Source organism: Nerophis lumbriciformis, linkage group LG34, assembly GCF_033978685.3.
Source record: "Nerophis lumbriciformis linkage group LG34, RoL_Nlum_v2.1, whole genome shotgun sequence".
NCBI lineage: Eukaryota > Metazoa > Chordata > Actinopteri > Syngnathiformes > Syngnathidae > Nerophis > Nerophis lumbriciformis.
The window spans coordinates 21,637,980-21,650,197 of record NC_084581.2 but is presented as its reverse complement, the minus strand read 5'-3'; the positions used below and the strand labels follow the sequence as shown (position 1 = coordinate 21,650,197).

The 12,218-nt window shown below is 39.6% G+C and overlaps 1 protein-coding gene across 3 annotated transcripts; it reads right to left on the bottom strand.

Annotated features, from left to right (window-relative positions):
- Nucleotides 1-304: 304 nt before the first annotated feature.
- Nucleotides 305-12,174, bottom strand: ppil6 (peptidylprolyl isomerase (cyclophilin)-like 6). 3 transcript variants are annotated; one of them, XM_061929635.2, is made up of 10 exons: nt 12,021-12,174; nt 11,698-11,777; nt 11,518-11,613; nt 9,761-9,940; nt 9,585-9,647; nt 9,368-9,515; nt 6,035-6,129; nt 1,233-1,292; nt 1,041-1,176; nt 311-967 (listed from the first exon to the last, which is right to left on the bottom strand). In XM_061929635.2, the coding sequence occupies exons 1-10, from the start codon at nt 12,040-12,042 to the stop codon at nt 930-932; spliced, it is 918 nt and encodes a 305-aa protein (XP_061785619.1). In that variant the 5' UTR covers nt 12,043-12,174; the 3' UTR covers nt 311-929. The 3 variants fall into 3 exon arrangements, with proteins under 3 accessions (XP_061785621.1, XP_061785619.1, XP_061785620.1); XM_061929637.2 differs by lacking the exons at nt 6,035-6,129; nt 9,585-9,647 and adding an exon at nt 8,812-8,863 and having other exon boundaries at nt 305-967; nt 9,368-9,460; XM_061929636.2 differs by lacking the exon at nt 6,035-6,129 and having other exon boundaries at nt 325-967.
- Between the last annotated feature and the right edge of the window lie 44 nt (nt 12,175-12,218).

Sequence of the window (12,218 nt, the reverse complement as noted above, 5' to 3'; positions counted from 1 at the left end):
CGATATGATTTTGGTAAGTACAAAAATTAGCTGTAATTTCTGAATGAAACAAACTGCTCTTCTAAATGTTTCCACTGGATGTCGCAATAACAATTATTTGTATCCCCTACCACAGGAGTGCGCATGACTTCAGAGGGGGCGGAGCTATGTGCCCGGTTAAGATAGAGGACTGGGGACACATCATCTGGGCGCACATAAATATGCTGAAATAACATGTATCCCCTTCTAACTTCATGTGTGATTCATGAAATGAGTCCAAATTCACAGGTTTTGTTGTAGATGATGCTACATATGTACAGAATAAACCACATGATGTTAGTACATCAGTTGAGGAAAATGAGTAAATTACATTAATAACATGCTGTAATTTGATTTTGATTCTACTATTTATTACATCTTCTGATAGATTAAAATTGTACACCAATGATAGCATTTTAAAACTCTGCCAGACTCACACCTATTTGAATGATGAACATTATCACATCATTTATTCAGAAATTATAAATCACAACAAATGAAGATAGACTACTATGAACAGCAACATGTAAGTGTAAAAAAACAACAACATTATGATTTGTATGTTTTCAGATTGTACTTGTTCTATTTTTAAACAAAGAAAACAATATGAAGTTGTCTTTATTTTTAAGTTATCATGACATGAGTTTACCAGTCCGGCCCACTTGGAAATAGATTTTCCTCCATGTGGCCCCCGAGCTAAAATGAGTTTGACACCCTTGTCTTAGGGCATTCAATCCATATTGCAACTGGACTGTTTGGTTTGTCTTAGAAAAATGTGTTCCTTATAACATTGTTTTTATTTGTTCTTTATTGTTGTTGTTTTTCATATAACAGCAGCTATACCTCAAGCACACCACAGTTTACCACTCTACATTCATGCTTGGGTCTCTGATTGACAGTCGGGATCTCCTCTAATCTCTTGAGGACATCCACACCCTCAACCACTTGACTGCATTGGGGAAAAAATATGTATACATAGTATATAAGCGTATATAATTATTCATTTATGTATGAAAACAAACCCAAAAGGAACGTATGCTCTGTCCATCCATAACGTTGACTGCAGGGTGATGTAGAACTGGGAGCCATTGCTGTGGGGGCCCTTATTGGCCATTCCGAGAATTGCCCGCTTTGAGTGAGAATGAGCAAAGCTCTCATCTGAAAGCAGGCGGTAAATGTTAAGTATAATACTGCAGAACTGCTTCTCTCCTTACCTTCAAAGGTTGGTCCATAGATGGACTCCCCTCCATTTCCTCTACTACCTGGGGAAATATCTGAAAAAAGTTTAAGTAGAAATCCTTATTAAACATCCTGTATGATATTGTTCTAAATGGCCACAACATTAGCAGGCACCAATTTCCGGGGCTGGTGTTCAAGCCAAAAAAAGACCAGCCATTACAAAAATGATTAATACAATTATTATTGTATTAATCATTTTATACTTACGTATAAAATACTGCACGGTCTAGCTCCGTCCTATCTTGTCGATTGCATTGTACCATATGTCCCGGCAAGAAATCTGCTTTCAAAGAACTCCGGCTTATTAGTGATTCCCAGAGCCCAAAAAAAGTCTGCGGGCTATAGAGCGTTTTCTATTCGGGCTCCAGTACTATGGAATGCCCTCCCGGGAACAATTAGAGATGCTACCTCAGTAGAAGCATTTAAGTCCCATCTTAAAACTCATTTGTATACTCTAGCCTTTAAATAGCCCCCCTGTTAGACCAGTTGATCTGCCGTTTCTTTTCTTTTCTCCTCTGCTCCCCTTTTCCTTGAGGGGCGGGGGTGCACAGGTCCGGTGGCCATGGATGAAGTGCTGGCTGTCCAGAGTCGGGACCCGGGGTGGACCGCTCGCCTGTGCATCGGCAGGGAACATCTCTGCGCTGCTGACCCGTCTCCGCTCGGGATGGTGTCCTGCTGGCCCCACTATGGACTGGACTTTTACTATTATGTTGGATCCACTATGGACTGGACTCTCACAATATTATGTCAGACCCACTCGACATCCATTGCTTTCGGTCTCCCCTAGAGGGGGGGGGGTTACCCACATATGCGGTCCTCTCCAAGGTTTCTCATAGTCATTCACATCGACGTCCCACTGGGGTGAGTTTTTCCTTGCCCGTATGTGGGCTTTGTACCGAGGATGTCGTTGTGGCTTGTGCAGCCCTTTGAGACACTTGTGATTTAGGGCTATATAAATAAAGATTGATTGATTGAGATTGATTGTTACAATTATTCTAAAATCACAGCGAGGTATTTTCAATGAATATATTTATTTTAATTAACCATTACAAACTCAAATTATCATATTGAAAAAACTTGACCCATTTCTGACATTTGCTGAAAGACTCATCAAAATCCCCCCATAACCCTTTGAGATACATTGCTAACTAACACATTTTCTACCGCTTGTCCCTTTCGGGGTCGCGGGGGTGCTGGAGCCTATCCCAGCTGCACTCGGGCCGAAGGCGGGGTACACCCTGGACAAGTCGCCACCTCCTCACAGGGCCAACACAGGTAGACCTGTAGGTTTTGTCGGTCGCAGTTTTTCAGTCGTCATGTGTCAGTCCAACAAAAGTCAACACACATGTAGGTATTTGAATAATTCTGGAAATTCATACTACCCTTTTTCCAAGTTCAGAAAAATTCCAGATTTTCCCGAAATTCCCTAATACCATTTACTACTTCAACGTTTCTTGCCCGATTTAAACAATTCCAACACCAACCAATTCAGCTTATTTAGGACATTCATGCTCCTAATCATTTTTTAAAAATCCCACTTTTCCAAAAACTCCCAAATTTCCAGAAAGTTCCCATTGAAATGAATAGGACATTTTTCCAAGTTGCACAATTACCACATTTTTCAACCTATTTAAACCATTCCAACATCAACACATTCCACTCATCCTGGACATTCAAACTAACACATTCCAAAGTTCCAAACCAAATTCTGTTTTTCCTGGAAATTCAAACTCTTCAACATTCAAACCATTCCAACATTCAAACCATATCAGCATTTAAACAATTTCAACATTCAACCCATTTCAACATTCATCCTACATCATATTAGCATTTCAGTTCAGTGTCAGCTCTTCAACAACCAAACCATTCCAACATTCAAACGATTCTTACAGTCATACTACATTCTGTCAGCATTTCAGTTTAACTTCAGCATTGGAGCATTCACACGCAATTCCTTCAGGAATTGCTTCTTCTAGTTACAATGTGTTATACAAAATATAGATTAAAATTAGTTTCTTCATATGACCATTTTAGTCATATATTATTCAACATTTGATTTTTTTTTTTTTTTCAGCTAAAATAATAACACACAGTAAAGTTAGTGTAAAATGTACTCATTGAAATATTCATCAGTGCAGGATCTTATTGTGAAGTTAGTTTTTGAGCTGTTCTGCAAAATTCTAAAAAAAAAAAAGTGGTTTCAAGACATTTCCAAAAATGGGTTGTTCGACATTATTTAGACCAGTGGTTCTCAAATGGGGGTATGCGTACCCCTGGGGGTACTTGAAGGTATGCCAAGGGGTACATGAGATTTTTTTTTAAATATTCTAAAAACAGCAACAATTCAAAAATCCTTTATAAATATATAAATAATGATAAATGGGTTGTACTTGTATAGCGCTTTTCTACCTTCAAGGTACTCAAAGCGCTTTGACACTACTTCCACATTTACCCATTCACACACTGACGGAGGGAGCTGCCATGCAAGGCGCTAACCAGCACCCATCAGGAGCAAGGGTGAAGTGTCTTGCTCAGGACACAACGGACATGACGAGGTTGGTACTAGGTGGGGATTGAACCAGGGACCCTCGGGTTGCGCACGGCTACTCTCCCACTGCGCCACGCCGTCCCATATATGTATTGAATAATACTTCAACAAAATATGAATGTAAGTTCATAAACTGAACATCAAATCAAGTAGGCTATTCCATTCATTACAATGCAACAATGCAATATTCAGTGTTGACAGCTAGATTTTTTTGTGGACATGTTCCATAAATATTGATGTTAAAGATTTCTTTTTTTGTGAAGAAATGTTTAGAATTAAGTTCATGAATCCAGATGGATCTCTATTACAATCCCCAAAGAGGGCACTTTAAGTTGATGATTACTTCTATGTGTAGAAATCTTTATTTATAATTGAATCATTTGTTTATTTTTCAACAAGTTTTTAGTTATTTTTATATCTTTTTTTCCAAATAGTTCAAGAAAGACCACTACAAATTAGCAATATTTTGCACTGTTATACAATTTAATAAATCAGAAACTGATGACATAGTGCTGTATTTTACTTTGTTATCTCTTTTTTTCAACCAAAAATGCTTTGCTCTGATTAGGGGGTACTTGAATTAAAAAAATGTTCAAAGGGGGTACATCACTGAAAAAAGGTTGAGAACCACTGATTTAGACGACTGAAATATGACTAAAACTAAAATACATTATCGTCAAAAGATTATGATTAAAACAAAATTAAAAACTGCTGTCTACAGTGTGTTTCAGCTTTCAATTACTTTGTCTCAAGTGCCTCGTAGTGAACTTTTTTTTTTTTTTTTTTTTTTTTACTTCGGGTACTTTTGTACTCTTACTTTTGTTTGTTTTTTTGTTTTGAGTGACAGCAGGGGTAGGGGATGAAGAGGGTTTGGAATGTTTTGTTAATGTGAATGTGAAAATCAATAAAAAGAACTATGAAAAAAAGAAAAACTGCTGTCAAAATGAACACTGCCCAGCAGGAACAGCCTTGCCAGCATCCTCGCCGCCGCCCTAAATGCTGTCAACCTGCCTATGATATTAATAGCCAATACACAACCAGTAAGGTCCCTACAAATTTCTTCTTTTTTCTTTAGTTCTCCCTTTTCTAGTTTGGCTAGTTTCTCAATGTTTCAGATTCACCAATCACCCTGTCACTCTTGATCATATTTCTTATCCTTTGTTCCCTACATTTTGGTGTGATTCAAATTCTTCTAACTTCGATGATTTGGAGCTTGAGCTCTTAAATTTACTTTCTGACTGTGATTTTGATTATGAACCAGCCTAGCTTGGTTTAACTTCGACTGCTGTTCCTAATCCTCTGTTCCACAAATTCTGGGATGATTATGACCTTTCATATCCTGGAGTTTCTAAGGATGAGCTAATTAACCTTCCAGAGTCTGATTTAGAGTCAGATCATTATAGTGCCCCCGACCACTTTGACCAATCAATGGTCCTCTTTGTCTTGTGAGTTTATCTCTGACCCTTACTTGGGCACTCGTTTGGCCATTTATCCTGGCCTACCACGTGGTGGCATCAACTTCACTTGGTTGGGTGGAGCTAGTCATTCATGATTTTTACCGTACCTTCCTTCCCCCGGCAGTGCTCAACGGGGATGTCAAGACTCCGTTCCTGGAGAGGGGAGTACTGCTGGCAGCAGTATGGCTGGAGACGCACACCTGCCTCCTGTTCGGGCCCCACGACGGTTTAAAGGCAGGACGCTTCTGCCTACAGTTCCGGCCCCGCAATAGCCCAGACACGGCACGAGGCAGCCCCAAGGCGAAACGCCTCCACTTCCTGTTCCAGCTGCGTGGCAGCCCAAAACCTCGTCACTGTCTCTCTTGGCTACTCTTCCGGCTGGGCATCAGCCCAAAGCCTCGCCGACGAGGTTCTTGTTCCGACTGAGCAGTTGGCGTCCTACCCTATGCCTAGCGTTGCTACTTATTTCCTGCAACTGCCTAATTCCAGTCCATTCTTGGCCTTGGTACCCTGGGCAGTCTCTACCCCACTGGCCCTACTGTCCTAGCTGGCGCCCCTGACTTCTCCAGAAGGTTCCCCTATTTTGGTTGGCCAAATGACTGTTTATGTTGGATCTAGACCTCCCTCCACCTAACCTGTTTTAAAATTTTGAACATTTGAACAGATGTCTGGGACATCTGGAATCTGTCCCTTGGTGTGAGGGTACTGTCATGATGTTTCTGGTTGCCCTGTGTTTTGTTCCCTATGTGCTTGTTTGTGTTATTAGTTGCACCTCTGTCTTGCACTGGTTTCGTCCAATCCCCTCTCTCCTTCTTCTTGTATCTAGTCCAGGTGTTTTCAGTCTAATTAGCACAGTGGAACCTCGATCTAAAAATGGAATTGGTTCGACAACCGAAAAGTTTGTATAGTGAAGCAGAGTTCCACACAAGAATCAATGTAAACATGAATGATTGGTTCTAGCCTCAACAAAAAGTGTCTGTTTTAGTAAAAAAACTGCACACTTTGAAAACACTATAATGTGCGTGTGTGTGTGTATATTTATATATATATATATATATATATATATATATATATATATATATATATATATATATACACAGTACAGGCCAAAGGTTTGGACACACCTTCTCATTCAATGGGTTTTCTTTATTTTCATGACTATTTACATTGTAGATTGTCACTGAAGGCATCAAAACTATGAATGAACACATGTGGAGTTATGTACTTAACAAAAAAAGGTGAAATAACTGAAAACATGTTTTATATTCTAGTTTCTTCAAAATAGCCACCCTTTGCTCTGATTACTGCTTTGCACACTCTTGGCATTCTCTTGATGAGCTTCAAGAGGTAGTCACCTGAAATGGTTTTCACTTCACAGGCAGGGGCGCCGCTAGGGATTTTGGGCCCCATGAAAAGAATCTTTACAGGGCCCCCAACACAGTGTCATTATTTTTTCTGTATTATAATTTCATCATCATTAGGGGCCTTTCTGGGCCCCCCTCCATCATGGGCCCCTAGAATCCGTCTCCTTTACCCCCCCTTTTCGGCGCCCCTGTTTACAGGTGTCATAGTTTTGATGCCTTCAGTGACAATCGACAATGTAAATAGTCATGAAAATAAAGAAAACACATTGAAATGAGAAGGTGTGTCCTAACTTATATATATATATATATATATATATATATATATATATATATATATATATATATATATATATATATATATATATATATATATATATATATATATATAATCAAACCAACATAACCAGGAGGTAATAGCTCAACAATATTTTTTTTATTCAAACAACACCCTCGTATGGTGCCATGTTGTGGTGTTTGCGATTCCAATGATGTGGAGGACCTAATAATAATACTTAACACAAACACAGAATATAACCTGGTGTGACAAATCATAACAAACACAACATTACAGCAAGCTTAGATGTGAACTCTGAACATGCACACACACACACACACACACACACACACACACACACACACAAGTCTCATTTGTGCGCTCCAAAACCAAAAAAATTAAATCATTTTACCATGTGTCTGGGATAATGTGTAGCATTGTTGAACACTCTCGGAGTTTCAGAGTGATAACCAAGCGGTGAAATCGCGGGGACTTTAAGACTTTAGTGACGTGTTTTGCCCAAGTTACGCCAGCAGACATATCTCCATATATGGTAGAGGTTTACCCGAACAAGCTTTGCGTGAGTCCACCATTTGTATTCAGTTGTAGTCAATAGGTTCCTTCTTTTTCTTGATGCTCCTGTTGCTGAGCAGACTTGCTCGTACATACACATGCATGCTAAAATCCTCCGCTGTTGCCATTTCTAATACAAAACCCAAAACCGGTGAAGTTGGCATGTTGTCGTAAATAAAAACAGAATACAATGATTTGCACATTTTTTTCAACTTATATTCAATTGAATAGACTGCAAAGACAAGATATTTAATGTTTGAACTGACAAAAATAATTTTCTTTTGCAAATAATCATTAACTTAGAATTTAATGGCAGCAACACATTGCAAAAAAGTTGGCACAGGGGCATTTTTACCACTGTGTTACATGGCCTTTCCTTTTAACAACACTCAGTAAACGTCTGGGAACTGAAGAGACCAATTTTTGGAGCTTTTCTGGTGGATTTTTTTCCCATTCTTGCTTGATATACAGCTTAAGTTGTTCAACAGTCCGGGGTCTCCGTTGTGGTATTTTAGGCTTCATAATGCGCCACACATTTTCAATGGGAGACAGGTCCGGACTACAGACAGGCCAGCCTAATACCCGCACTCTTTTACTACGAACCCAAGCTGTTGTAACACGTGCAGAATGTGGCTTGGCATTGTTTTGCTGAAATAAGCAGGGGCGTCCATGAAAAAGACATTGCTTTGATGGCAACATATGTTGCTCCAGAACCTGTATGTACCTTTCGCCAATCATGGCACCCAACTGTTCCCAATTAGCTTGTTCACCTGTGGAATTTTTGTGTGTTTGATGAGCATTCCTCAACTTTCTCAGTCTTTTTTGCCACTTGTGCCAGCTTTGTTTTAAACATGAGCTAATATTTGCAAAAAATAACAAAGTTTACCAGTTCGATTGTTAAGTATCTTGTCTTTGCAGTCTATTCAATTGAATATAAGTTGAAAAGGATTTGCAAATCCTTGCATTCTGTTTTTATTTACCATTTACACAACGTGCCAACTTCACTGGTTTTGGGTTTTGTACAATGTAGTGTGTTGTTCTAACTTATATCGATCAGTAGACTCAAAATGGAAGCGCAAAAAGCAACAACATGACTGACAGGGAAGAGACGCAGTCGATGGAGCCTTGGCCTGAAGGAGGGCTTCGGAACGTAAATAAGACCGCCCACAAAACGGCACATTCTGAAGAGACAGTCAAAAAACAGCTTGAAAATGGTCTTTAAAATGAACATCTTTGCATGACCCCTTTAAGGAAACTAGTAGCAACTGGTTTTCTGCTAATGTTGTGGTTAATTTATTACCAAATATTGTCAAGGGATTGCACAAACATTGTTATCACCTGTCTGTCTGATTTTGTAGGTCAAAGGAGATGGAGGCTGCAGCCGTTTGTGCTACATGAGGGGAAAGAGGCGTGGCTAATGAACGCCGCAGAGCAGGTCAGGGTAGAATTCTTACAATAACTGAAATAAATGGCCCTTCAGATATCAAAACATTCTTGGGGACAATTGATGAGATAGAGAGAGAAATGTAATTATTTGAATGGAAGAGAAATTGGGCTACAGCAGGAAGGTAACTTTTCTCATGCAGGGCAAAAAGGCCTATTTGTGTATGTCCCTGCACATTAGGTTGCATCTGTTTGTACTGAACAAGAAATGTTTTTAAATGATAATAATTTGGACACCTTTGATTAGAATTTTGCATACATGTGCATACAAGTGGTTTTATTCTATTGGATAGGACTTGTATTTCCAAATATATTTAAGTTCTCTGTTAAGGACTAATTTACAAAACATACCCCTATATCGCCATGATTAATCCCCAAAAGAATTCAAGCGTTGAGAAATCCCTATTTCATTTGGTATTGCATTTAAATTTCATGTATTTATCATTATTACCTCCGCCTTGCACCCAGCCTTTGGGTACCACGCGATGGAACAGCGAGCCCTTGTAGCAGAGCGGGTAGCCGCTGGTTGAAAGGCCTCGCTCTCCTGTGCAGAGAGCCTCAAAGTTCATTGATGTCTTTGGGCATACATCTGAGAATAGCTGCATAAGAGTGAAAACAATATATGGTGAAGGACATTGTATTTTTGTAAAGACATTTAGATGATTCACCTCAAACAACAACGTCCCCACAGGCTCTCCTCCAATCTCGACATCCATGAAGACAAACCTATGCTAAAAATGCAATGGAAAAACAGAGGAAATATACATTCTCCTGCACTATATTTACCTCCCGATTACATATCATTAAATCTACGATGGATATAATAAACTTAGTGGAGACTTGCCCCAGATGACTGGAGGTGTTTCAGGTAGTGTTCTTTCACACAGGAAGCCTGCGGAGGTGTGCACGTGAAGCCCCACTGGTTCTCGGCCCAAGTGGCAAGAGCCCCCTCATCTCCGATGAAATTACCATCCAGAAAACACATGACGCTGCTGGAGAACTCCCATACTACGCCACGTAACTCCTAAACATCAACAAAAGGTAGATTGACGTCACCAGTAGAAAGTTCTATTAATGCTTACCGGTATACACTATAGTTCAGGGGTGTCAAAGTCAAGGCCCACTGGCCGGATCTGGCCCATAGGGGCCCGAATGAATTATCTACGGCCCCCGGGATGATATTCGATTAGTATTAGAACCGGCCCGCAGGCCACAGCCGCCTGCTGCTGTTTTGCACGCACCAATATTCCGTCAGTGTTGGCGCTAGGAATTTCAAAGTCAAGTCATAAGAGTCCCACAGTAACTTTTTGGGGTCCCACTTTTTTGTAACCGTTTTGAAAACAAAAGATAAATGTATGCATTATCCTGTTATAGCTCACATTCTATATTGTGTTTTGGAAAAAGAGTGTCATAAATGTTACTTAATTCATTATAAAAAATAATACAAAAGAAAACATATTGTTATGCATATGTATATGTTATTCAGTTATTAACATTCATTCACTTTCTTCTTTACTTCATAGATCTAAACTTGGGGTCCCCAAACTTTTTGACTTGAGGGCCACATTGGGTTAAAACAATGTGGCTGGGGGCCGGGCTGTGTATATATATATATATATATATATATATATATATATATATATAAAGTTAAAGTGCCAATGATTGTCACACACACACTAGGTGTGGCGAAATTATTCTCTGCATTTGACCCATCACCCTTGATTACCCCCTGGGAGGTGAGGGGAGCAGTGGGCAGCAGCGGTGGCCACGCCCAGGAATCATTTTCGGTGATTTAACCCCCAATTCCAACCCTTGATGCTGAGTGCCAAGCAGGGAGGTAATGGGTCCCATTTTTATAGTCTTTGGTATGACTCGGCCGGGGTTTGAACTCACAACCTACCCATCTCAGGGCGGACACTATAAGTGTATTCCTTGCGCACTAATTGACTGAAAGAGCGTGCACTTGTCGCTGCGGTGCAAGCGCGATGATGCCACGTTATCGATGGGAAAATGCATTTTTAGACAAGGTGATTGATTGGAGACACCAAGAGTAACAAGCAGTAGAAAATGAATTAGAAAGGGCAGATTTAAAAAAATAACAATTAAAAACTAAAAAATAAAGTATATATTTATTTTTTTTAACTAGGGACTTCCCGCGGGCCGGATTTTGGACGCTAGCGGGCCGTATATAGTTTGGGGACCGCTGATCTAAACTTTACCGCTGCCTGTATTTTTGTCTATATTTATATTGTTATATTTTCAGAATGTGTTTGTTCTATTTTTGGCCAAAGTAAGACAAAGAAAACAATCTGAAGTTGTCTTTATTTTTTAATTTTAATGCCATGATAATAAAAAGGAAGTCTAAGTCTAAGTCTAATGATTGTAATAGTCCGGCCCATGTGTGCACAGATTTTCCTCCATGTGGAAAATGAGCTAAAATGAGTTCGACACCCGTGCTATAGGTGAACTTGAAGATGACATTGATGACCCTTTTCCACACAATTCAATTTAAGAGCGGGATGTAATTTGGTATGGTAATTTTGTTGCAGATTAAGACAAAAGGTGCACTGTTTAGTAGTTGTCCTCTATAGGCCTACTTACTCTCTTCTGGTTGCATAGGTAAGCATGCCAGTCAAATTCAAGTAACGGTCGAATTGTTGGCTCCACAAACTTGCGAGGAAACTTCTGAATAAGTCCCTGTTGTGGTAAAAACAAACACACAGATGGTAAAGATTCCAGAACAGTAATAATTAGACAAGCAAAAGAAAAATAAGGATTGACCTGTGTGATACTCTTGGCAACATAAAAGTGGGGTTCTTTAATCAAGCCGACAATTTCTATGTACGGCTTTGGGTCTATACCTGGGGGGGGAAAATACAACCTCATAAAAAGGGACAAGCGGTAGAAAATGGATGGATACAGAATGGTTGTATTTTATTTAACATCACCACGTGTTATTTTTTTTAGTTAGTAATGCCGCTCGACATCTTTTACTACATGAATATTTTATGCATTCACAATGGCCAAATAGAAGTTACTAGGATAGGGCACATTTGATGACACTCGCAAAGTTTGTTAGTTTGCTATGAAAATAACTCACTTACTGTCTGCAGGTAAACAAGCCATTATTTATTTGTTGTGATGCGTATCACACTATCTCTGTATAATTGTGGCGTTCGAAAATCACTTTAGTTCCTTTCCCGGCCAAATGTTGTGCAATCGCAATTTCAACTACAAGCTAAACGTCGTGATCATATGTAAACAGGAGCCTCGTATCCAAGGCAACAAGCATTAGGCGGCGC

Coding starts and splice junctions, on each gene's coding strand:
- ppil6 (XM_061929635.2), bottom strand. CDS start 12,042: ATGGCTTGTTTACCTGCAGACA. Junction 11,614..11,697: donor TTGCCAAGAGTATCACACAG/GTCAATCCTTAT, acceptor TTACCACAACAG/GGACTTATTCAGAAGTTTCC. Junction 968..1,040: donor AGAGCATACGTTCCTTTTGG/GTTTGTTTTCAT, acceptor TCCCCAATGCAG/TCAAGTGGTTGAGGGTGTGG.